The sequence below is a fragment of the Sparus aurata genome, chromosome 20, assembly GCF_900880675.1.
Source record: "Sparus aurata chromosome 20, fSpaAur1.1, whole genome shotgun sequence".
NCBI classification, from domain to species: Eukaryota; Metazoa; Chordata; class Actinopteri; order Spariformes; family Sparidae; genus Sparus; species Sparus aurata.
In genome coordinates this window covers 6,504,014-6,530,507 of record NC_044206.1, presented here as the reverse complement: position 1 = coordinate 6,530,507, position 26,494 = coordinate 6,504,014, and the positions used below count along the sequence as shown (strand labels likewise).

At 44.7% G+C, this 26,494-nt stretch overlaps 1 protein-coding gene across 3 annotated transcripts; it reads right to left on the bottom strand.

The window, feature by feature from the left end:
- Nucleotides 1-72: 72 nt before the first annotated feature.
- Nucleotides 73-25,111, bottom strand: itgb4 (integrin, beta 4). Of its 3 annotated transcripts, none has more exons than XM_030400641.1 (42): nucleotides 24,953-25,111; nucleotides 17,525-17,607; nucleotides 16,980-17,062; nucleotides 16,684-16,785; nucleotides 16,357-16,561; nucleotides 16,172-16,268; nucleotides 15,870-16,041; nucleotides 15,373-15,636; nucleotides 15,174-15,263; nucleotides 14,925-15,047; nucleotides 14,043-14,210; nucleotides 13,870-13,946; nucleotides 13,524-13,732; nucleotides 13,182-13,285; nucleotides 12,994-13,089; nucleotides 12,590-12,722; nucleotides 12,336-12,461; nucleotides 11,989-12,107; nucleotides 11,862-11,895; nucleotides 11,566-11,760; nucleotides 11,371-11,474; nucleotides 11,220-11,278; nucleotides 11,062-11,085; nucleotides 10,815-10,963; nucleotides 10,537-10,716; nucleotides 10,199-10,347; nucleotides 9,512-9,719; nucleotides 9,089-9,406; nucleotides 8,732-8,904; nucleotides 8,439-8,619; nucleotides 7,532-7,669; nucleotides 7,258-7,440; nucleotides 7,047-7,175; nucleotides 4,371-4,538; nucleotides 4,133-4,279; nucleotides 3,614-3,748; nucleotides 3,112-3,261; nucleotides 2,736-2,924; nucleotides 2,447-2,602; nucleotides 2,145-2,309; nucleotides 1,717-1,836; nucleotides 73-1,623 (listed from the first exon to the last, which is right to left on the bottom strand). In XM_030400641.1, exons 2-42 carry the CDS (start codon nucleotides 17,598-17,600, stop codon nucleotides 1,493-1,495), a joined length of 5,829 nt encoding a protein of 1,942 aa, XP_030256501.1. In that variant the 5' UTR covers nucleotides 17,601-17,607; nucleotides 24,953-25,111; the 3' UTR covers nucleotides 73-1,492. The 3 variants fall into 3 exon arrangements, with proteins under 3 accessions (XP_030256501.1, XP_030256499.1, XP_030256500.1); XM_030400639.1 differs by lacking the exon at nucleotides 24,953-25,111 and adding an exon at nucleotides 24,899-24,918; XM_030400640.1 differs by lacking the exon at nucleotides 24,953-25,111 and adding an exon at nucleotides 19,869-20,246.
- Nucleotides 25,112-26,494: the final 1,383 nt, after the last annotated feature.

The window sequence follows — 26,494 nt, the reverse complement described above, 5'->3', positions numbered from 1 at the left end:
TCTTGTCCTCAGTGATAACATATACAGATCTAGAAATTAATTAATTAATTAATTAACAGTAATACAAATGTATTTATTTTAAATCTTTATTATTAAGTGCAACAGAATTGACATCACAAAAACAACATGCAAAAAAGTAAGTGATACGTCAAACAATATGATCAGTACATCAATTCTCAACTGAGTCAGTTTTTGGTGAAAAGTTCATAAACTTATCCACGTCAGGTTTTTTCTGACAAAAATATCCTCTCAAAATTTTAAAAGCAACAAATTGGGAAGCCAAAATACAGTAGGACTTGCATTGAAGCAAATACAATCTTTCTGTCTTTTTCCAAAATACTGAGATCTCATTGTCTAAATCTAAGACTCAATTTAAAGCGGTTTACTGTGTACCACATCTTTGAGCGAAAAACATCTCATGAAATGTAAAAAGATGTTACATATAATAGAGTTTAGATCACTTGTCTGTATTGCAAAATCATGCCCCTTGCGTGTCAGCAGGAAATGTGTGTATAAATGAGCAAAACAAGCACCAACCTGTGCTTATAGAAGTACCCCGGGGTTATTCCATGCCAACTTCTATTAAATTCATGGAATCTAGCAAAAATCCTCTTATCCTATATAAAAGTTTTCACATCATTTTTTTTTTTGTGAAAATCCATGACATGAACTGGGAAAAGTTCAGAAGTCTGGGTGAGTTGACATGGAATGACCTCTATATTTGGTATTAAATATAATGTAAATCAGCATTAAGTAAAAACCTTAAAAGCATTAAATATGCTTTGAAAAAGCACTTTAATATAATACAAATCTATGAAAGTCTCAAGGCACCCCTTCTTTATTCTCAATCATTTAGGATAAGACCACTTGGGTGAAAATGACGGACATTTATCAAGAAAGACCCACAACGATGTCGAGCCAGTCTCTCAAAGTCGGAGAGAGAGTTGAAATTTGGTCGGTCTAAGCTGAAGCAGTCAGAACACCAGACGCGCACATCTCTGTCAGAGAAGAGGAGGACGGGAGACAAGAGGAAAAGGTGACTTTGGATTACTGTGCCGCAGTCAGATTACTGCGCCACGCTGGCCTTATTGAAGCCCCAGTGTGTCCTACCAGATCTGGGCCCGCAGAGGGAGTTGAGTCTCACGATAAATGATTCACTGAGTGGGCAGAAACTGGAATGAAACATTCGAGGCGACAATGTGAAAATGATCCTCATCCAAGCGGGAAAGTATCCACATTTTGTAACAGACACAAAAGAGCGGCCTCCCCTCTGACCATATATTATATTAAAAGATTTTTGGCTGCAGAATCTCACTCACACGCACACACACGCACACACACACACGCACACACACACACGCACACACACACGTATAAAAACACTCTAACGGTGTGTGAGTGAGTGCTCTGAGGATGACTCTTTTTTTATAAGAGACTCATATGATTCCTCATCATGTTGGCCCCGAGTAGATCATTAACTGACATAAGCTCTTTAAGATTCGTAAAACATCTTCTTTGTGACAGTGGTTCCTCCCATGACGCTCCTCTGAACCACTTCCTTGGTGATTTGGGTCATCATGCCACTGGTCTCTGTGTGCTGCGAGGTCGTCATCATCATCCCATCTGCAATGAAGGACCAGTTGTTATCAATGTGTAAATGTCTTTCATAAATGGAGAACAGAAGGAGGAGAATTGAAACTGAGGCTACATTTGTACCTGAGAAGTAGGGGTCATTGAGCATCGTGTGGGAGACGTTGGTTCGCGTGCTGACCTCCGTTGGCATTTGGAAAACTTCTCTCCTCACCAGCGATTGGCTGTTGTACTGAGACAAAGCACCTGTGAGGGGCAAGAAAGTAATTAAATACAGACGTAAGCACACTGCTGGACACTAGAATGTCAGAAATCATGAGAAAGCAATTTCAGAACTTATCAAAAATGTTCTACTTGTTCTAAAACTCGCCTTTGGTACCGAGATATTATATACCAGATGTTAAAATCTAAAGGCCAGACTGCCGTGAAATATTCATGAACACCAGGAGGTCAATATGATTTAATATATGAATTCTTTAATGCCAACATAGGGCCAGAATTCCAGAGTTTCGTTCGCATCGGAAAAAAAACTCCGTCGGAAGGATTCATCTTACTTCCGTCCTGAGACTCAATGGTGATGATGCCCTCCCTCTCAGGACCGAAGCCCTGCGTGGTTCGAGCCTGGACTTTAAACTTGTAGGGAACGTTCTCGGTCAGGTTCGGGACGGTCAGACTGGTCTCAGCGCTGTCGCCGTTCACCTGGAAGGAACGCACGTCTCCTGGAGGAACGACGAGAAACAGAGGTGAGAAAATGTCACACTTTCGCAGGCTTCTGGGAAATGCACAAAACCGGATATATGAATCAATTTCAAATGTTTTTGTTTTTTTTGTTTTCGGCAGTCATTAAAAGCCTTACCTCCACCGTGCAGCTGTTCACAGGTGACTACATAGCCCAGGATGTCTCCGTTGGGTTTACGAGGTTTATCCCAGCTGAGCTGCAGGGAATCAGGACTGAGTGCAGTGAAGACCAGGGGGCCGGGGGCACTGGGGGTGCTCAGAGTGAACGGTGAGCCTTCGGTGAAACATGAGACAGACGAATCAATTAGACGGGACGCTTTTTTTCTGTTAGCCACATAAAAACCCAGCGATTGTGTGTCCGTGGGTCAAACGAAGGTGTTGTTCACCCAGATCCACAGAATGAGTACCTGGCATGGGGCTGAGGGGACTCTTGGGGTCGACGGCAGACTCGATGGTGATGACTCCCTCTCTCTCCGGACCCCAGCCCTCCTGGCTCTGAGCCTTCACCTTAAACAGGTAGGAGTGGTTGGGCAGCAGGTCCTGAATGATCACAGAGTTCTCCGCTGGGTTCGTTACGTTAATGCGCTTCACCTCACCTGCAGGAAGGGACAGAGTTTGTTCAGGGCACGCACGTGTGACGTTTGTGTCTCAGCTCGATTTGTTTCTCATGCTTGTCGAACACAGTCTGTATCCTGACGTGACAGAATGTCCTTTAATGCAGAAAAGATGAAAATAAAGACAATAACTGAAGCAGCAGTTAGGTCCTTAGAGGCGTAGAGTTACCTCCGTTGAGCAGCTGGTAGAGAACGCAGTAGCCCATGATGTCCTTCTCGCAGTGGGGCTCCTGCCAGCTGACTTTGAGTGCAGTGGGTCCCAGAGCAGAAAACACCAGTCTGCTGGGGGTGTCTGGAACACCGGGGGAGAGTCGAGCATCTGAAGGGTGACACAGAGAGACATGACTCAAAATACCGTTGGACATTATTATAATTTTAGGTCTACCTCATTTTAGACACAGAGTATAAAGAGTGAAAAACACAGACAACACAACTAAAAAACGTATGGTATAGTCTGAAAAAAATGGTGAAGTATTGTAATATGTAAGTGATTTAAAGCAGATAAAACACATAAAAGAGCATGTGAGGTCTTTAAAGAGGAGATCAGTGAGGTAGAAAAGGTGTGAGACAAACACGAGGCACAAATAAACATGACAGAAGAGGGGTGCGTCATGCATAAAACACCTAGCCAACGTATCCGGCGCCTCCGTGCTTGGATGCCGCGGACTTACCTTGGAGCACCCTGTCCAGATTGTACAGGGCTTCATTGATGTCCGAAGACTGGCTCCTGCCCCTCGGAACCCGAGGCAGGCTGTAGCTGAACTGGCTGTGAGAGCTGCTCTGCATCCCAGTGTAGCCGAACCCACCTGATGGCGCATTGAGCAAGGGGGGCAGAGGAGAAAGGATGTAGGGAGGGTAATAAAGGAGATGATGGAAGTAGGACAGTGGGAGGGGAAAGTTGGCAGGGGAAGGAGTCGAGTAGAAGAAAAAAAAAGAGGCAAAACAAAACAAAAAAGGGTGGAGTTGAGACAAGGGAGGGACGGAGAAAGAGCGATAGTCAGCATAGCAACGCAGCCAACAGCCCCAAACCTGCTAAGCCATTGGCTCCATGCGCCCGCACAGTTTACCTGCTGAGGCATCTCAAATATTGCACTCTGAAGTAAAAAGTCACTGACCAGAAAGACAAAGCCACGTCCTTTCACATTTACTTAGGAACACATTTAAAAAGACTGCTGAGGTCTCAAGCTTACTGAGATCTGAGAAATTGCTCGACACTTCTCCCATGACGATAGAGTCCCGGATGTTTTCATCGGCGTATCCCCTGTTCTCTGAGCGCTTCCTCATGATGACCTCTGAGGTGTGCACTCCTCCAACCATGTCCTGTCTACGAGAGCCTCCTGCCGGACGACAGAAATACAAAGGATAAAGAAAAATAATATCTTGATTTTCTTTCGTATGAATCCGTATAATCACTGGCACCCATCTTACCCGGCCCTGTGATGTAGGTGGTGGATGTTTCCGTGGTGAATGAGCCGCCTCCCCCTCTGTAGTTGGAGCTCAGAGTGGACATCGGAGAGGACGATGCTGACATGTTGCGCGTCCCTGATCCCCCCGGGAAGAGGAAGTTCTGGTCCCACTTCCCGTTCATCGTGTAATCTGTAAAACACAGATTTCACAGTGGTTGTCAGCAGACAGGATCGTAGGAAGCTTGGCAGTTTCCATTCAAGCTTTCTGACATGGATTGGAAGAACACAGTGCCACTGATTGATGTCAAGCACCCACATTTAGGCTCAGCCATTTTTTAAAGGAAGCACCTGCAGTGTAGGGTTAGACCTGTGGCTCCACATGAGCCATTTAGAGGTTATAGAAACTGCAACAACGGTGTAGACAGGCAGGCGTGCTCCGTCCACAGGCAGGGAAAGTAACAGCTCCAGGACTTGAGTGTTACAAGTAGGGTGGTGTTCTTTTTGAAGCTGCTGAATTTGCACAACTCTTTTTTTCTAGTTTTCGTAGAATTGTGGCTATCAAATCTTCCAAGGGTTAGGGTTAGGGTTTAGGGTTAGGGTTAGGCTTTCTCTACGTAACACTGACATCACATCAGCATGCTTACAATGATGATGGCAACGCGCTGAACAGGTGTAACGTTTCACATGTTTACAATGTCAGCATGTTCACACACTAAAATGTCCTTTTGCTGCTGATGAAATAGTCCTAACTTGATTTGCTTGTAGGCGGCGACATGTACAGGCCTCAATCGGCAGGCGATGGTGACGGTCATGCACGTGCAAGATTAAACGTGGTGAATATGTGTCTTTCACTTCCTGTCTATGAGAGTGAAGGGGTGAATCAAAGAAAGAAAGAAAATTTGTGTGAAGTTCAACGTCAGTGTGCCACAAACTAAACCAATAGCAAAGTCTTGCATGTGGCTAAAACGGGCAACGAACCGGCAAACTTTGTTCCGTCTGCCTCACATCCAGCTTCTGCAAGTGACGCTCACTCGCCTGTAGTCGTGTGTGTGTGACTCTACCCTTAAGTTGCTATTGCTGCTCTCTCTATGGCAGGTGGCAAACTGGGCAACACCGGCTGAACAGCTCCCCTTGTGGAAAATCTGCAGCTTGCTAAATGTGAATAAGTGAGTTTTTTTTACAAACCAGTTCACAAGGTGCTTCGCATCTAAAAAGCGGCACATCTGAAAAAAAAAAAAAAAACAAACACAGCTGCAAGAGAAAACGATTTAACAGCTACGAGGAAAGACGTCGTCGGCGAAGTTGCCCTGCAGAGGTGAGACTGAATTTCATTAAGAAGCCACAGTTTCCATACAGCTGCGCAGTGACTCAGCCTTCACACACACCCGACAAGCCTCCTCAAGATCACTACTTCCCCAGTGGGATGGAGAGAGGACAGACAGAGACAGGCACCTGGAAAAAAAAAACCCTGCCCCCGATCATCAACTGGAGGAGGAGCAGTTGATGCCAGGGCTCCTCTCGGGGCAGGTGGCGGGAGGAGAGCTGGGATAGGTGCCAGCGAGGGGCAAGGGGACAAGGACTGAAACCCGAAAACTGAACGATCAGACACACGTTGATATTCGGGGAAGGCAGAGAGAAACGTTCTGTTGGCTTTGCAGGGGCATCTGGCAGGCCGTGCACAATAGCTGGCATGCTAGCTTCCTGTCTGTCTATCTGCGGGTCTGATGGAGTGGTCTTCACCTGGCACGCGTGTTTGGGTGGAGCTGGGGTGGGGAGCCTCATCTGAACTGGCCTCTGTGTCTGTGCTGTGCCGACTGGGGATGACGTCCACCCGCTTTTTCCACGACACCTTACGCAGATCGAGGTTGGACCCCACCAACTTGACATGTTTCCATCCTTGTATTCAGGGTCACAGGGGGGGAGAAGCAAGCAGGCCATGGATGGGTTTGAAGCGAAGTGTGAAAGAAGTGATTTTACTATACATTATGACCTAAAAACTATGAAACACATAAATGGAAGTACATCATGTATATGGTCCAAATTGTTTTGGAAGGCGAGGAGCCACACTGGCATTATCCTTTCAGAGAAATCGGAATAAGAAGAAAAGTGAGTGAGAAAAGAGAGTGACAGTAGATTGAATGAGGCCTTGCGAGTTTGCGATTGTGAAGCACTTCTATTGCAGACCTGGGGATGCATTGGAAGCACATGTTGTTGCGGCCTGGATGGGGCGTTGCCTGCAGGAGAATTTGCCCGACAGATGGAAGTGATCGGAAAAAAAAAAAAAAAAAAGGCAAAGCCCTGAGAAAATTGATGCCAGCCATGAACTCTTACCCTCACCCTTACTGTCACTCTTCCAAAATGAGGAAAAGTATTAATGTCACAGAAGAAGGAAGTTGCCAGAAAGGAGAAGGAGGAGGAGAAGCCATCCCAATCGCACTAGTTGGGTGATTTTGTGCAGCATATATCTGATCAACATCTCCAGTTCCTGTTGCCAAGTCTCTCTCCTTCTCACCACGCAATGACACCACAGCGTACATCAAACAAACACTTGGTTTAACACTTTGGCTACAAAAACGAAGCAGGATGCCACAAAGCACTGACGCCGAGGTAGCTCACGCTCTGGTAAACACGAGCGCAATGAAGTTTACGCTGCAAGCTGTTGGAGGTTAGCTTGTGGTTTCGGCTCTTTGGTACCCACCATCACCAGAGACGCTGGGTGTCTTCGAGCCTGTGGGTGACTTCATCACCTCATTGCTGTACATCAAGTAGCTGTCGTACTCGTCTCCTGCCTCTGCATCCACAATAGGGACATCTGGAATGATAGGAACTAGGGGCAGAAAGAGCGGGAAATTAATTTATTTTCAGAGCTGACCGGAGGTGTTCTAGAGATGTTGTTGCCCCTGACTTACTTGACAGAGGTCTGGCAGGCTGTGACGCCAGATTGATGGTGGCGTCTCTGAAGGGACCCCAGCCCACGCTGTTCTTGGCACGGACCTTGTATTGGTAGGTCTGTGCGCTCTGGAGGTTCTCGATCAACAGCATTCGCTTCTTGGGGTTGTCAATCTTCACTTTCTTAGCAGCCCCCACTGGCTCTGTTAGAGGAGTATTGGGACATGATGATGACCACGTAATGCAATTATATGTACATTATTTCAGTTTTTAAGGTTGGCCTCTGCCTCTTACTCATTTCATCATCGATGGGTGTGTAGATGACCTCATAGGCTGTAATGTTGCCGTTGGTCTCTGCAGGCTCCGCCCAGCTGACCTGAGTAACAGTTGGGCTGATGACGTTGAAGGCCAGACGTCCAGGTTCACCAGGACCTGGAGGAAAACAGGACAGGAACTGTATATTCAAACATACTGAAAAGATCATAAAAAAGGCACACACATCCCAAAACCCAATGAGATTGGTTCAGAAAATATAAAGCAGTCTGAGGAAGACCACAAAAGTTTTGACAAAGTGGAGATTTATGCATTACTAAAGTCAAACTGGTTGCACAACACAGGCTCATTCTGAGTTGTTACTTTTGTACCTGACGGAGGTTACATAGAATATGGTGGTTGGCACTAGGGTTCCACAATTGATCACAAAATTGCAAGAACTGCAGTTATTTTATAAAGGTAAAATGTGTCACCAAACAGTGTTCCAATGAAATATTGCAGTGCTGCAGAGATGCTCTGGCCTACAAAGTTTGTTCTCCAGATGCAATAAAACATGTTTGTTTGGCAGAGACCGGGAGAAATGCCACATCGTCATGAGTTTTTCAATGACGACGAAAATCGTGATGCAAAATTGAATCATCCATTGTAATCATGAATTATATCGCAGCGGCAGTATCTGTCAAAAATAATGGCGATGTCCCTTTTTGACCATATCATGCAGCCCTAGATGCCACATTGCTGTTTAATAATCAAAGTTAAAACCTCAGAAAAACTTTCGCAAACACGCTTGGTGACGCATTTAACAGTTGGTGGTGCTGCCCAGTCCAAAGGACTACATTTGTCAAAAAACAAAAAAACATGAATTCTCTCTACAAGATAAAAGTGAAGAGCCATTAACTGAGCTCTGACATCTAACGGAACTAATTACCATCCTCCAGTGTTTGACAGGTAACAACATCCGTTTCGTAGCCATCTCCCATCGCATTGTAGCCGCACACTCGCATTTCATAGTCACAATACGGGTACAGGTTGGTCAACTCGGCTTGAGGAGTCTTCACATCTAACACCTGGGCATCCTTCTCTGGGTCACCGTAGATCCAATACTTGACCTACAATGCAGGACACAAAAGACCCAGCATATGAGAAATACAGTGCCTGTTGTAAGTGGTTATTTTGTTATTCATTCAAATTGAAACTCCTCAGCATGTAAATTTTGTGTACCTTGTACCCCATGGGATTACCAGGTGGAGGGTCCCAGTTGAGGTGGATGTTTCTGGGTCCGGTGGCTTTGGCGTTAGGGTTTCCTGGGGCAGGAAGGTAACCAGTAGGAGAAGACGCTTTCTGGTTTATGAAGCCCTTCTGCTGCATCTGGGCAATCTCTGGAGGTTTCGTAACTGCAGGAAGTGGAAGGGGTTAGAAAATGAAACATTTACCAGATACCAAGCCCTTTTTTTTTATGAATGATCCCTTCTGTCATCATATAAAATCTGAAACTCCAGAAACTTTCCAATCGCCATTTACATTCTCTTTAGTTCCAATGTCTTTGCGACAAATGACGGTCTGCCCATTGGGTCATACCTCCATCGGTGACATTGACGAGGGTGGTCTTCCTCTCTCCAACAGAGGCGTTGCTACTTGGGTCAAACAGTTCCAGCTGGAAGGTCTCAGGCTGGATTGGGCCGGGATGTGACTTCGGGTCGATCACGATGTTCTTCTCTGTCTCCTTAGGGCCAAACTTGAGTGGGCCGGACAGCTCAAAGCGCTGGGCCTTCTTGGTGCGCCATTTCACTGTGGCGGGGCTGTCCTGGTTGCGAGTCCGGACCACTGGGATGGTGTAGGTTGGGTCAGACGTGGTGAAGTTCTGGGTGGCCTTTTTGAACATCATCACACTGGGCTCTGGATAAAATAAGATAATGGGGAGTAATCAGTGCAATCTGTGCTTTGGCTGGGAGTGAGGGGAATGTTACATACGGATGTTAAAAGCCTCTTGCGTGCCTTCACCTGGTTGGTCTGATATGGTAACAGTAGTTCTGGGATAGCGTCCCAACTTTGCGCCCTGCCTCGGGTTACTGAGATCCATGACAAACTGCTTGACCTGTTTGTCTTCCAGGAGGCCATCTTTCTCGCCCAGCTCAAGCAGACGAACAGGCACTGTTTTCTGGGTCTCGCCAGGACCGTAAGTCAGGTCTCCTTCCACAGTCACGTAGTCCTAAAATACAGGAAGAAAAGGTGAGGACAATAGCCTTGCTTGAGACCTTTAGCCCACCTACTAGTCAGTGCAAATTGTCCTCTGAAGCCCCTTTCACCTCCATACCTTGCGCTGTGGATTTACTGACAAAACATCGTGGCGCCCTCCAACGAAAACCCAAGCTTCTAATAACTAATAAAAAATGAGGGCTAAATTCACAATGGACGACTTCCTGTTGCGTGTAGGTCATGGCCTCAAGACACTTTTTTGCTCTACAGGTCATTTTGCCACGCCCATGGCCAGCACCCTTAAAATAACACTTTTGAAAATTCTCCCATTTTCACGAGTTTTTGAGCATGTTTAGGCACTCAAAAAAAACAATTCATTTTTTTGTTTTGGTGCTATGGCCCAACTGTAGGCAACAACCCTAAATGTTTCTGTAGGTGTAAGGATATCAAGCTAAATACAGGGCAGGTATCAGTACACAGCAGTCAGCTCACCTTCTTATCCTTGGCTGTGAGGTCCCGTGTGCGGTAGGTGACCTGTGTGCGTCCATCTTCAATGATCTCTCTGCTGATAGGGATGTTGGCCACCCCGTCCTGCCTGCTGTAGGTGTAGGCTGGCTGGAGGAATGAGAACACGCTGGAGGCTGGTGGGGGGGAGGAAGGGTAGAGTCCATTGGAACAATCCAACGTGAAGATCATACACTCTGACACTGGTTCAGGTCACAGTAGCTATCGTGTGTCCATAATCTCATGTTCTTTGATTGAAAACTTTTTACATGCAAAGCTGAAATCGGATTTTCAATTGTTGATCTGTGAAATCTGAGATTTCTCACCATGCTCTTTGATGATGGTGATGTTGACCAAACGTTTTCCAATCTCAGCGATGCCCAGCGGCACGTCGATGGCCTCCACCTGCAGCTGTTTCTTGTCATCGTCTTCATCCTTGACGAAGAGTGGCACGTGAACATCTACTGACTCCACACCTTCTTGGAACTCGACGGCTCCCGTAGCCTCTGCAAGAGGAAGAACAGATCGAGATTTATGACAAGACTGACAGACACAAGCAGGTGATAAGAGAATGATTAGCTTAACACGAACTGTTGAGACACACCTCGGTCTGTGGCCACAGTGTAGTAGCCGGGCACCACTTTGAGGTCACGTACGTTGCCAGACTGGACGTTTTTCTCCGTGAGTTTGACTATATCAGGGTAGCTGGCACGAGGAGCAGACAAGACGGTGTCCATAACGGTGTAGTCCTGCCTGAGGAGCACAAGGAGATTGACATGCGTGACCTTTGGGTCCTTCAAAGAGACAATAACCTCTGGTGTTGTCTTTTTAAGTACTGATCAAAATGTTACCTTTTTCCAGCATTCCTTTGCATTCTGCAAGAACCAAAACAAGAGTTAAAGAGGGACAGAACAGGCATCACATCTCCATTGTTCTTTTAATTCAGGAACATCAGGTCGGTGAAGGAACATACTGTGCATGACTAGATATGCAGTTGAACACATCCTACCTAAATGAGGTCTTTTGCACCTTCTGTGCTCCGGGAATCTGCTTGTACACCTCGTTGAGCTGGACGGAGGAACAAACAGCGCTCAGTCATACAGTCGTCATTCATACGTCAATATGTGTGCCCAACGACAAACGCAAAAAAGCGCGCTCACATTATCGGCCACTTCCTTGCGGAGCTGTTCGGCATCTCTGGATTCAGGGCGAGACAGATTCTCGGAGAACAGCCTGTTCAGCCTGAGTGAGACCGGGAACTGGACTACAAGGCGAAAGAGGAACCACAAAACAATAAAGTGGAGTTCTTTAGCTCAAAGGTCAGTTTATTGTTGCTCAAACATTCGATCACTCACTCATTTCTTTAGGGTTGGGCTTGATCAGGGCCTGGGGGTGCATGGGGGCTCGGTGCACGTTGTCCGTGACCTTCCAGCGAACCACGTCGGTTCCTTTGGGTGGGCCGGTCCTCACCATCGGTGTGTCCAGGTGGTCTGAGGTGAGCAGGGACTGGCGGAGCAAATACTCATCCTCCTTGAAGCCCACCATGCGACCTGAAGAGAGGACAACATAAGGTGACTCATACTCAACATGGTCGGAGGACAAATGGTTCAACAAAAAGAGAAAAGTCACGAGTAACGTATAAACCTCTTACCTCTCCTACAGCAAGGTAGCAGGGCCAGGCAGCTCTGTGACAAGAGGAGACAGCACACTCAGCACTACTTCCACTAAGACTTAGAAATATAGATTAGTGATGGCTACGGCTGTGAGTGTGAATATACCTGGAAGCAGGATTTGCAGCAGGCGCAGTATTTCCAGCAGCAGAGCAGCAGAAGTGCCAACAGTAACAGGAGGAACAGGAGGAGTGGGAGCAGCCACAGGAGGCTCGCAGGGGGACATTCTGAGGGTTTGTCGCAAAAAGTTAATCAAGTTAGCCCACGACAATGCCTCTGTTGTTTTCCGGCACTGGGCGGTTGTACTACATTTAGCAATATTATGCTCACTTTCAGGTTCATCCTTTTATTTCACACAAAATATCTTCCTTGAGAACACTACGCCTCCATTTAGATTAAATGGAAGCGTGACAGCACAAAGCACAGGTGAGATATATATGCAACCTGCAGCTCACCTTTCTTTTCCAGCACCTGAACATCAAAGCTGTTCCCTGCCGGATCTTTAGCGTTGTCGACAGTGTAGTAGTACGTGCAGTCGTCGTCTTCGTCACGGAAACTGCATGAATCCAGCACCTTGTCCGCTGAGACACGCCAGACACACACACACATATGAACCGTTATCATGTGTTTTGGGGTTTTTTTTTGCCACTGCAGTGTTATTTGATGAAAAGCGAACCGCCAAGTCATTCTGCTCCTCTCGTGCCCTTACATTCTTTGAGCTCCGACACCGTGTAACTCTGGAAGGGGCACAGTTTGCACTTTTCATCTTCTTTTTTCTCTCCCGTCTTCCAGGTCTGACACTGAACACAACTCCTTGTAGCCTCACACACTTGCAACTGGGCCTAGACAAGACACACACACACACACACACACACACACACACACACACACACACACAGTGAGGTGTCAGGCAGGATTGCACAGAAACATCGACCAAAACTAAGCTAAGCTAAAAGTATGTATAAAAATCTCTGAGGTTTAATATAACGTGTTGGGAGCAGTTTTAAAAAGCAAAAACACAACTTGTGTCCGAACCCAGAGTTTGTATCGACACACACTCTACCAGAAATCCATTGAGGCAAAATTATACACATTCATATCATGTCCACTCACCAGGAAATTTGGCTCGCAGGTTGAAGTCAACTCCAGACCAGAGCTTTGACAAATACAGCGGCCGCAGACGCATGCCCCTCGACCATTGCAGACACCCTGGCACGGATATGGACACAGTCAGGCGTTAATTGAGATTCAAGGTGCCATTATAACCTCCTCTTCCAATGAAAACTGTTGGCTGTACTCACGCCCTTGCTGTCCATACAGGTCTGGTTGCTCTTGGGACACTCACAGGCTGGGCCCTCCCAGCCCTCAGCACACGTACACTGATTCATAACACAAGAGCCGCGGTCTGATAGGAGAGGAAAGAATGACATCGGTTCTCCGTGTACAACACACATTTTCTGAAAACCCTTCACACAAAATCCCATGTATTTGGAAAGAGGACTTAAAACAACCAAAAAGCATGAAAGACAAGCGAGAAGGGTTTTTGTATGATATAATAACGCTCTTGTGGCAGGCGATTCCCAGCTTTTCTTTCACTACATAGACACTACTTTGATCACTTTGACAATCACAAAATGCCACACCATTGCAGAGGAAGCCTCCGTGTCTCGGACACTGGGTCTTGTCGTACTGGCAGTAGGGTCCTTCAAACTGTTCCGGGTTGTAGCACACACAGGTTCCACACGCCATGCAGTCTCCGCGGCCTGAGCAAGGCTCCTTCTCGCCCGGAGCGATACACTGGCTGGTGGACTTGGCTGAATCAGCTGATGAGCAGTTACAGAATGAGCCCAGCCTGGAAAGGACCGATGGACCAAACAAACGGAAAACAAAAACTTTTAAACCCAGAGGCCTGAAACAGTCCGTGCTTGCTTGAGGTGCATATATGGAATTTTTTAATTTATTATAAGAACTAAAAATTGAAGGTCTCACCAGTCATCGTGGCACTGACACTTCCCACACACTAGGTCTCCATTGCCATAGCATCTCGCTGCTTTCTTCAGGGGTGTCTGGGGGACAGATAAAAGAAACACTCGCATGAATTTCTCATAAATTGGTGCAAGTACTCTCAACGTGAGAACGTCAGCGTTAATCTGTGTTTCTACCTTCTCACAATCGCAGACCGGACACAGAACCGAAGCCTCAACGTTGACGCCGGCGTTAAAGGTCGTAGGTTTGACTTTCATCGTCCCTGATTTTTCATCTGAGCGCATCTGACAGACAGGCTGCTCACCACTCAGGCGCTGAGCTGTGAGCTTCATCATGAACTTGCCCTGGAGGGGTACCACGCACGCGCAAACACACACACACACACACAAGGATCTGCATTTAGGAGACTATTGGACATTTTTACTACACACAAAATAACCCGTAAAAACATTTAAACAGATTTGTATCAGTTTAATTGGCCAAGAATGAGTGTATATTAATCATTCACTTGACAGTAATAGTGTAAAGTCATCCTGACAAGAATTACAGTCGGACTCAGGACTGAATCACACTCGTTTTATGACAATATGTGTACATTGAATTTACATAAGCAAGCGTTTCCACTGATTCTTCCAAATCCAGCCCCCGTCTTACCATGTTTACATATTTAAGAGGCTTGCTAAAAGGTATAGTGAAATTGCATATATCTGCTTATGATTGCAGGAGATACCTGAGGTACTTTTCCATGTAAGTACTGCAGTACTGCACAGAAAATTCCTTAGAATGGATCGATTTCATGTGACAGAGTTTACGTTGGTGTAAAATTCGAGGATAAATAAGAGTTTAAATAGAAACTGTGACTAGATATTGTCTTTCTTTTCCCCCAGTGATTTATTGTCAGAAGTAGGGAGTGGAGTGCACAGTCTATTAGTAACTTTCATTTTTGTCGATTGTAGCCACAGGAATAGACGTGGTATAGATCAAGCGTTTGGGTCTAAACCCATGCGTGTTTGATTTTGTGTTGAATAAGCTGTTTCGATGTCGTTTTTTCCTCTTACTATTGTTCCCGGTCTGAAATCAAAAGCCCCGTATTGAGCCACGTTTCCGCTGGTGGTCAAGAACTGTGTCTCGAAAGCCTTGGGTTTTTCCTCCGCACGAATGCTCATCTTGGAACGGATACTCTGAAAAGGACGTGAGACGACATCAGCAAACACAACTCGATTGTCTACAGCAACTGCAAAAAATAAAAACACACACAGAAGAGATGTTCTTACACCTGACGGGTGTTAGAAGAGGTGGTGTTTTACCTCGAAGGCAGTCTCCATGACTTGCAGGATATTGGCTGAGTCTTCTTGCAGCAGACCAACCTCAGCGATGGGAAAATACTCTTGGAGTTTCTACCCAGAGAAGCACACATTATGCAAACAATTATTCAATAACCCAGATTCTGACGCTCGTCACCATGGAGCAGGCAGTAAAACAGCTGAATAACCGAAGCCCACCGACCTTATAGTATGTGTAGGAGTGGTTGGTGACAGCAAAGATGGGGATGATGTTGTGTTTGCCCAGCAGACGGACCAGTGTGGGTATGGAAGGGTAATCCTGTTTTATATCCTCTGTGTATTTGTCATTTGCGTCCAGGTGGCATTGTTCGTCATTGCGCGGCAGGATGCCAGACAGCACGTTGGCGCCGTCAGCCTCGTAGTGGAAGGCCGACTCGGTGGAGAAAACCAGGAGATGCGTGCTGTGGTCGCGCCAACCGATCTTATCCTAAAATCAGCATGTCAATCAAATGGGAGCAGAAAAAAATACAGTGGTTAGCAGAGAATAAGAAGAGGCACAGTGCAAAATTTGCATCAGTGCCAGCATATTTTGGCTTTTTTTTTTTTTTTTGCTAAAATGCTAAGAGAGCAATGAGAACGAAACCGAAACAGTTGCAGGCTTGAATGTTTCGGCAAAATTCAGCCAAATTTATCCCGTTTGTGGTCAATATTCTTACTGACCCGGCAAACTGCGGCCTGAAGTATAGCATCAAAACCTCCTTCAGGAGCGTCCAGGTTGCCGGATATTCTCTCCTTCTGGAGCTTATTGGTGAAGTCACTTAATTCGCTGGTCAGCTTGATAACGTTCTGGAAAGAGAACGGAGGGTCGCTGTTGGGCCAGGGCTGACTGAGCCTGACAGGGTTGGAGGGAGGATGGACGAAAGACAAGAGAGAAAAAGGAAAATGGCGTGTGAAATTGGATTATAGTCCCGTATGTATGTGCTTGTCTCGTCTATGTGTTCATGTCACATTTTCTCTCTTACTTGGAGGGTCTCATGTCGGTCTGGGGCTCGATCACTTTGTCCACGAACTTTCCGAACCCGATGGTGTAGTCGTCTGACAGGTTCCCCACCAGGGAGGCTGCAGGGAGCACATTCACCATCAGTCTTACTGTACCGCAAAAAACCTCCTCACCTGTCATCACTATGGCCAGTGCAAAGACGCCTACCCAGCTCGTTGCCCATCTTCTTCAAGTTGTCCAAATCGTCAGCCATGGAGTTGGAGAAGTCCATAAGAATATACAGGTCCAGAGGGCCTTTGGTTGGAGCGAACACCTCCACATTCACCAGCTTCTCCTCTCCTGGCAGGAAGGACATGGTCACCTTCTGCGGGGACACTTGAGACTTCTGAAGTGCCACGTTGATTTTTTCCGCCTGAGCAGTGAAGAAACACAGACGTCGAGTTGAGAATTCCCATTTTTCATGAGAAACAACAACGTGAATGTAAGCCCGGAGAATGGTGGGATGACTCGGAGAGAAATTAGTTGGAGACTTACACTGTCTATCATCTTACTGCTCTGAGCTGTGATTACAGCCGCAGCGCCGCACCCGCGAGCAATGATGTTGTTTTCCAGGTCGCAGCGAGGGCCATCAAAGTTCTGAGCAAACAGGAGGTTCGATTAGTTAGTTTTGATGAGTACAGAATTGAACCCTAACGAGAACAAAAAACTTATCAAATACTGTGTAGATAAAAAGGGCAGACCTCTCCTTGAGGAATGCCTCAGCCCTTATGTGTTGGACTGACGGATGAGAATCCACCACTGGTAAACTGTTTAAACTTTTGTACTCTCACCTCATCAGGGCAGTAGGCACAGCCTATCCCAGTCTGGAGGCATTCTGAGCAGGTCTTGGCCTTGGAAGCGAGGCAGTAGTTCACTGTGGCAGAGGGCGGAGGGAGATGGGGAGGGGGGAGTGTTAGGAAGAGACACGGCGACAGAGACACAACCAAGTGAGAGTGGAACCCAAGAAACATAGCTAGAGTATCTGCGGTACCACCGAACAGACTTTGGCGAAACATCTCATATCCACTATATAGTCCAAATGAAACCAATACTGAAAGAGTGGATTAACTGAGCTCGATTAATTTGAGGAGAGTAGCTATTCAGAGCATTTCAATTAAGGAATATGTGCGTTGATTAATCAAACGTCTACCTAACCCTACCAAACCCTAACCCTAACCCTAAGCCTAGCACTAAAGAGAAATCCCTGAAACTAAAACTAAGTAAGATGTTGATCGGGATGTATCCTGTATGGGCTATTAACACACAAAATGATATGTCAACAAATTACTTGAAGTGAAAAAAAAAACCCATTGATTATGACTCTGGGCTTCCTCACCTTCAGCATAACAGCAGGTCAACAGGACGGCTAGAAGCCCGAGCCCCACTGAGAGATGTAACGTCCATCTCCCCATCTCCCTCCTGTAAACACACACAAGCGTATTCATAAATGCACATGTGCCATGCAGGCGAGACTCACTGTTGCAGAGAGAGAGAACGAGGGAGGGGAAAAAAAGGCAGAGAGAGAGAGAGAGACTTTCATCTCCGCAGACTTCATTGTAACACGAACCACCTGTACTTTCCCTCGGTCAAGCCTCCGGGGAAAGTTAACAGGCCTGGTTCCTCCCCTTACCTTCGCCTCAGTTTGTGAAAAGAGCTGCAAACTAAGAGGCGTTCGAAGCAGAAAGAAACCTCTCGAAGGAACACAAACATCTCTGGTATCTCGCCACGCAAATGTTTAGGTACTCAAGTTTTGAGATACAGTGGAGGTTAATGGATTCATTTTTTCCCCCCTGCCAAACGCTGGCTACAACATTCAGTCAGTTATATGGTATTGGTAAACAGATTTGTGCACGGAATCGTTAGATTATGGTTGTCTAATGTTTTGAGCACCACATATTAAAAGAACAGTTCATCCAAAAAAAACAGATGGAACAGTGAAGGTGAAGTTGCAGAGTCTACAGAACATTTCTGGCGCTTCACAGTGAAACAGCGTTACAGCATTCTCCTAAACAACTGAAGTAAATGGGGACTTGCTTTAAAACATAAAGAAAGAGGCTGGAAAAAAAAATAAAAAACAGCTTGTCAGGTGTAATCCAAGTCTCAGAAAGCCCCAAGATCTGCAATTGACTTGAAAAAACATCATTTATGCCCGTGGCAGGCGGTCAAGCTCGTTTTTCATAAAGTTTCCAAGTGGTATACCACCTGCTATTCTCAGGTAGCCTTGGTCAGACAGAGCCATATCATATTTATATGCATGCTAAGGCATGACACAGTGTATTAGAAGTAAATAATGGTGGAAATATTCTGTGCAGCATGCTGTGTAGATTTCAAAATAAAACCACTTTATAATTCAACGCTGGAATCTTGGACAGAAGACAATCTGATATAGAGGAAGCCACAAAAACAATCTCCACTAAAGACAGGAGGTGGGGAGTGAACAAAGGCCACTATGTGGCATGAAATGCTTCAGTAATTGTCACAGTGGGCAGTAAAACTGAATACTGTATGTGTCACCATAGTGCACAAAATATGATGATTTGTCTTTTGAAGATTTACAGCTGCAAGAAAGAATTTCTCCATGAGGTGAGAGGATGACCTTTCCAAGCTCAAAACACAGTCTGAAAACACATGGGAATGGCACCTTAGCACCTCGCTGTGAGCTAAATGTGAATACAGGTGTGTGTGCGGGTTCATGCCGTGAGGCGCACATTAATCACTGACCGAGATGGGTCAGGGAGAAGACAGGACAGACCAGCTCTTATGCTCCAAACTTGACCATCAGTCACGGCATATGAGCTGAGTGGAGGAAAAAGCTCTGTGTTTTTCCTACATCTCAGATGAAATCAAAGGCACGCAGGCTTTTATGACACTGACAGTAAACTGGGTGACACAAATTACAGCTTGAGAGATCCAAAATAGAACTGAGTCACTCACGCTGCTCTTTCTTTTGTCTGAATAACGTTGTGGCGCGACGGTGAGGGGACATTTCACCGGGGTTGAAAGCCACAGTTGTTGTCTCTGCAGTGTGCCTGCCAGGTGAGCATACCACCGCTGGGTGTGGGTCTGACCCCTGCGCTGACATCATCAGTGAGGGGATGGAGGTCTTTAATAACAGTCTGAGGGGTCATGGCAGTGGACCTGTCTTTGACACTGAGTTAATTTGCAGCCTCACACACCTGGAAAATTCCAGCTGTCGAAGCTATCACCTGAAAGGCCCAAATAACACAAGGCAAACTAATATAGCAGCAGCTCTGAGGGTTATATTAGGTCTAAATCAGTGGACGATAGCAAACTTAATGACAGGAACGCTAGGAAATCTATCGCCACCGCTCTCACATCCAGTTTCTTTCACCCGTGCTGCATCGTAGTCTCTGCTCTGATGTGGGCAATCACTCACAAACGAAGAGGAAAATAAGAGAACGAGTGCTAAGCCAAATCCAAATCTGTCCACAGCTCAGTCTTCAGCCTGGCATACAATTCTGAAACCACATGGTGAGATATAACGTTACATAACGCACACTTTTAGAGCTATTCACCTTGCTCAAAAGTCACGAAAGTATGAACCAGCAGAACAATCAGTCAATGTTGCCAGGCTGAGACGAACAGGTGACAGGCATTGAAAAAAAAACAATGGAGACGCAGTTTATGACTGAATACAAAGAGATTATGATCAAACAAACCTCTTACTGCGATCTCGCCCAGTCCAAGTCCAAAAGTCCAACACTTAATAAGAAAAAAAAACAAAGATCCCCGTTTGCTTTGTTTGGCCCAAGAGGTTTGGAAAAGTTTGTATCCACCTGTAAAAAAAAACAAAAAAAAACCCTCCAAATCCTTGTGTCCAATTTCAATGTTCCTGAGAGAAGACTTCCACTCTTTCTTTTCTCTCCTTTGTTTCTTCCTTCCTGTACAGCTCAGTCTGGTCAAATATTGACTTATTCGTCCCTCAAACTCTGTGGTGTGTGTGTGTGTGTGTCTCTGTGTGTGCAAGAGTTTTGAAGTGTGCAGAGGAGAGAGTCATGAGAGACAGTGAGGCTCAGAGCGGCTGGGTGGATATGAATGCTGGTGCTGTGACTTGATCCCTCCTTTAGCTTCTGCGCACAGGCACGCACGCACACACACACACACACACACACACACACACACACACACATACACACACACACACACACACACACACACACACACTCACTCTCTCTCTCCCTTCCCTATCCAGGTGAGAAGCTGTGACGGAGAGGGTTAACTCCCTTCCTGTACCTCCATCTCTTCCCCACCCTGTTTGAAATCAAAAGCTCCACACCTCTATGTGTCAAGGCCCCCTCCCTGCTGCATTCCACCCCAGCAGGAGTTCACCTGTGTGGGCTTGAGAGAGGGACATCAGGCCCCTCCTTCCATGGCCTCCTTCCAGGCTCCTGGGAGTGGCACACGGAGCAGAACACTTGCCTGGAGGCTATGGGAAACAGCTATGTGACTCTTGTGTTTACACAATCGTGAGCTCACACCAACGGGCACATTTTTTTTTTTTTTTTTTACTAGCTGAGCATTTTATGTGATCATTATGATTGCCACATGTATTTCTTCCTTTTCTGGAGGGGAAGCCACTTCCTGTACGCTGTAGAAGATGTAAAGTACCAATACGGGAGTCTGCATTCCTGAGCAGAAGAACCAGGGTGGCACGGTGACCCCGGCATTCATTCCTCATGCTCGCTATGTTTAATTGTGTTTTCACGGCCTTTTACACAGGAGCTTACAAAAGGACTACACTGTGGAGACCACAGGATCCACAGGTTTAAGTGTCCTCTTACCACTGTGTCAAGTCAAATAGGCATACTTAAATAAAAGTTTTAAAAAATTTAATATTAGCCACTTATATGAATAGTAGTACTTGAGTAATAAAGTAACTTTTTTCGCAATAATCTTACCTATACCATTATAATCACTGGATCTGATATTCCGCATTTTTCTGCTTGATGGAATCTGTTTGTTCTTTTTGAAATACGATCACGATCACTGAAAGTAACTTAGTCGCTAAAGTTATCAAATGAATGTAGCCGAGTAAAAAGTACAGTATTTGCCTCCAGAATGTAATAGAGTAGAAATAGCATAGTAGAAAATGGAACTACTCAAGTAAAGTATAAGTAGAGCATCTCAGTGTTGTACTTTAACATACGTGGTTACATTCCATCACTGCCAATATGTGAACGTTTTCTGATTTGGCCTCGTCAGTGCATGGTTGGTGAGCTTCTTACAAATCACCCCTATGACTGTTACGAAAGAATGAGCGTTTTCTGATACGTCACCACAAGGTTGTATTGGATTCAGACTCCCGACACTACTTGGTTCCTTGAACCTGAGGTCAAAAAACGCTTTTGGCCAATTAGGGAGAGCGCAACCAGCTGTGAACTCAACACTGACATATTTTCACCTCGTAAAGTTGCTGTGGTAGACGAATTGGCAGACAGTAGCTCCATTAGAGAAGAGCCACAGCAACATTCATTCCCCTCTTTGTTCTGTTCTGCTCTTCCACCAATATCTGGCTTATTTGACTGCTTCAGATGAAAACAAGGGTGACGAAAGCAGTGAGACTGAATCAAAACCACAAAGATGTAGATCACAAAAACCAAAACAATGAGTTGAAAGAGGCTAAAACGCTCCATTTAGCTTGGGGGGAAGTGCAGAGTTGGGTTATTATCTTTTTTAAGTCCATTACTATGAGTGACCATGTTCACATTACACATTGTCTTTTGATATATCTTCAATGTAAAAATATAGATTAAATCAGCTTTGAGAGATCTTGTAAATATAAAAAACATCCATGTCCACCTTGACTCTAAGACACAACAGTCATCTTTTTTGACAATCACAAAGGCTCACCTCTCAGGAAAACTTACCATTGGTCTTTTGACAACCAATAGTGCCATGTTCAGGTTATTTTTAGGGTGAGGACAGTCTCAGAGATTCAGATTTTAAGGGAAAGTTCTTTTCAATGGCACTGAAACAAGATCAACAAATATTTCCTTAATTCCAACTCCAAATCTTCTACTTAGGCCCTTTTAAATACCCACCAACTAATACAGATTACCGATTTTGATCAGCCACCATGAGTACTGTCAAAGTGGCCTTGAGAAAGACATTGAACCCCTAAATTGCAGCATCATTGCTTGCTGTTCTTTATCGAAAAATGTTCGGATAAGAAATTTACAAAACACACGCCCTAATCCAGCATTCTTTCTTCTTAATTATATTCGTCTCAACATAGTGAGGTGGTGAATCATTTGCCTATTCATCATCCTCTCTCTGGCTGTGATAGCTGCTATTTAGTAACCTCCTTTTGGATACATTTCTGCCAAATTGATATAAAGCATATACATTCTTAAAGTAAAATCACAGAAACAAACTAAATAAGTAACAATTAAACTATCCCAATGAATTGATATTGATTGATATTCACTTTCTTGCTGGATTGTTTTGTCTGCAAAGACCAATAGTGACAATGCCTGTTAGGATTAACAGTCTGAGACAATCACTTCCAAATGCCTTGTTCGACCAATGGTCCTTTATAATGTTATATATCATAATATAATGTCTGTAAAAAAAGCATAACATCCTTACATTTAAAGAAACTGGAACCAACAAATGTTTGGTAAGTTTGCATGAGCATGCACTAAAACAATTATGCGATTATCCAAATAGCTGCTGATTGATTTTTATGTTGACTAAACGATAAATCATCACAGCTCTTATTCTAATTTACCCAAGAAAACTGATAGGCAGCACACACACCCCACGCAGAGAGCCTGTTATTCCTATTTGCAAGTCCCATCATCCCCAGATATCTGTTTTGGACAACACATTCTCACATTAAACACACACATTTTGCACGTGTCCAGTCCAGTCTGGTCTAATTAGCAATACACAACGAAATGTTTGTATGTATCATGTTATGACTTTATGATTGTTATTAGGAATGGTTGCAGTTTGGTTGAGTTAGGCTACGAAACAACTTGGTTAGGGTCACACTTTAGTTTAAGATGGGTACGTTCAGTCTTCTAACTTACGTAAGTTTTGACATTGAGGTTGTTAACTTACTTAAATTACACAACCGAACAACAAATCACTCTTGAATCTTGGTCACAAATGGGACACAAACTCGGTCTACGGAGGGAACGTCATGGGTACAACTCATCAACCCCCGACTCCAACTTTTTATACCATTGCACTAGAGGGGTGCTTCAAGCTTGAGACCACTGGGAGTGAGAACGGGCTGACTTTGGAATAAGAATGTTGTTTTTTTGACCTTTTATATTCCTACATTCCTTTTTGGGGGGGGGTTAGCACATTGTAGACATGGTTCAGGTCAGGATTCACATTAATTATCATTATTTGTTTCATATCATTTCCTCTAGATATTCGCCCTTTTCCATGACTGAAGCCCTTTTATCATACCTTAAACAATAACTGTTGCATTGTGTTGCATTCTTTCTTGCCTGATAGGCGCTGTTTGAATAGAGTTTCACAATGAGTGCAAAACTTCCGCAGAAACAACTCTTCCCCCCTCTCTGCTTTCTTGGCTGACAACTTTTGCAGTGATGCCAGTCCAAACAGCCCTTTCACTTGGTGGAGGAGGCGCTGGAAGGGAGTGGCCCACCTACTGAATTCATTTCTGTCTATGGTGCAAGGAATAAACAATTTTCTACTTGTTGGAGCTTTCGGCAAACACAGTTAATGACTCCTAGCAGCTAATGTGAGCATTATGGGAAGAGGCACAGGTACACCGATCAGCCACAACATTAAAAGAACTAAAAGGTGAAGCGAATAACGTTCATCGTCTATTCAAACACAGTGTTCTATTGGGAAATCATAGATCCTAGCAGACCACGTACACTCTTACTTTGAAATGGCACTCCACAATGGCAGTGTTGGCCCTTAAGTCCTGTGGGGTTGCAAGGTGGAGCCCTAAAGGCTCTGACTTGTTCCAGCTTCCTACAGATGATGATCTGATTGTGAATTTGACATTTTGAGCCCTTTGTCATTTTCCTAAGGCCAATCCTACATACTTTTACAGTGGCGGTCTGCAATGTTGTTTTTATTAGTTCCATGTCATTGATAAGTAAAATTAAATTACAAAAACCCTACAAAAGGCATCCACGGCGTTTGAAGTGATAATACGCAAATGCAGACATGCTACTGTCGAGAGATGAGGAGAAGGTTGGGCAGTTGGAGGAGTTGAAGAAAGCATATTTTTTTTGTACATTGGGGAGACAAAACAATTTCTCCATAAACCAATGACGCAAGACAGGAGGGCCAACCCCTTAGGTCAAGGCTCTGCTGTCCACATACACCTGAGTGTCCTCAGTCATCATTGTATTTTCTGTATTTTGTTGGGGAAGATGGTTGTAGGCAGGTATGTAGATTGAAATAAAAATGTTTCTGATAAAAAGACTGCTATAAAAATGCTGATTTGGAGTAAAAGGTTCATTCTCAACCATAAACAATTGACATTTGTTATGTGGGACATCCAGAAAACATACTGTATAGGACCACAGTTACCTCCTTACTTTACCTAATACCACATTTAAAACGGCTACTCAACGAAATAATTCTATAGTCATGTAGAAAGTCAGATTAAACTATTAACTGACAGCCTGAAACTCTTCGGTTGAACACCAAAACAAACACATCACTGTGCAGCTGTAGCATACTTTGCACTTACCTCATTAAAAGTATGTTATGACGTTATGATGTTGTAAAGGAGGACGTTGCTTACCGTGAACCAGGTGCTGCCGTGGTGAACTGGACTCATTAGCAGAAAACACTGAGCTGCTCTCTGCGGGCACTGCTGAGAAACCAAAACAATCCAAAGGAAGAAGAATCGCACAGCCTTTAGATACAGAGGGAGAGCCAGACAAGAATGTCTCCACTCTCAGCCCCACTGTCCAGTCTGTGCCTAGCTGCTCGCCAATTTACATGACAAAAACTGCTCTTTTTGGATCAGTGAGTTCATTCAGAGCCTGCAGTATAAAGGCGTCTCTCTTTTTTCTTTTTTTTCCGACAATAAATCTGCTGGAGTGATGCAGACCCTCAGCACATGGGACAACGGTGCCCTTTTTTATCCAGTCATGTAGAGCAGTTCATATATGGACTAATGATAAAGACTGAATAATATGCCAAGTATAGCCTTAACTGGCTTGATAACAAAAATACCATTAAAGGTAAACAGGGTGTTTGCTGGTGTGAGTTGTGTGTGAAAATGAACATCGTCATCATCACAGCAATTGTAACGGTGTGCCATGTTTTGGAATGCCACAGAATGCAATGTTAACCATCTGTAAGTTTTAATTCGGTTAAAAAAGGCCCGTACGATAACAAACAAGTAGTAAATCAAAGGTGATAATGACAACAGGTCATAAAAGTTTTCATTAAGTATCTCGTTACAGTAGAGTTAACAATGCCATGGACTCAACCGCCTACAGGTCTAATCTCAAATTTTGTTCACGTTTCTGATAAATGTTACATCAACACCCACACAGAGTTAAATGTGTGTGACGATAGCGGATGGATGGAGTCTGCTGAGGGGGATGTTGCGACCTGTTCGGCGCAGGTTGAACACTGGGTGTGCCGCGAGAACTGACGCGCCCCTGCAGTGATGCGGATCTCATCGCGGTGATTCATCTCCATAACATCCCTCCAGGGACACAGTGTTTCTGTTTGTGCACTGTTTACGGTTTATAAAACTTATCGTACTTTTTGTATCATGTTTCCACAGCAGCTGCTCTCCAGCGTGTAGAAATGAGGAATAATAAAAAAAAAAAGCTTACTGTTATTCAACGCAGCATCTTTTAGTACAGACGTACATAACTTTGAATGCCGTCGAGTGAATGTCTACAGCTTCTGCATTTCAGTTTTCAGAGTATCCTGACCGACATGCAATAGCCAATTTGAGCATCTCCACATAGTTGTAATTTACCATAACTAACACATAAAAATTGAGAGAAAAATACATCAGTTTTCATAGGCCACTTTTTTTATATATGTTACTGAAACTAACAATGCTTTAACCCCTTAAGAAACACCGTTCCAACATAGGAACACCCTTCACTAAACGAACACCCTTCATAAAAACTAATTGGTTTTTTTGCTAATAGTTTTAAGCATCTGATCTTAACAGTATATACTCACTGTTGGAAAGCTGAGACTGTCGTGATTATTTTAAGCCCAAACACAAAGGAAAAAAGTTATTTCCAGACCATTTAATAGCCTTCTAAACTCACCATGACACAACATTAGAAAGATCTCTCTACCGCAAGAA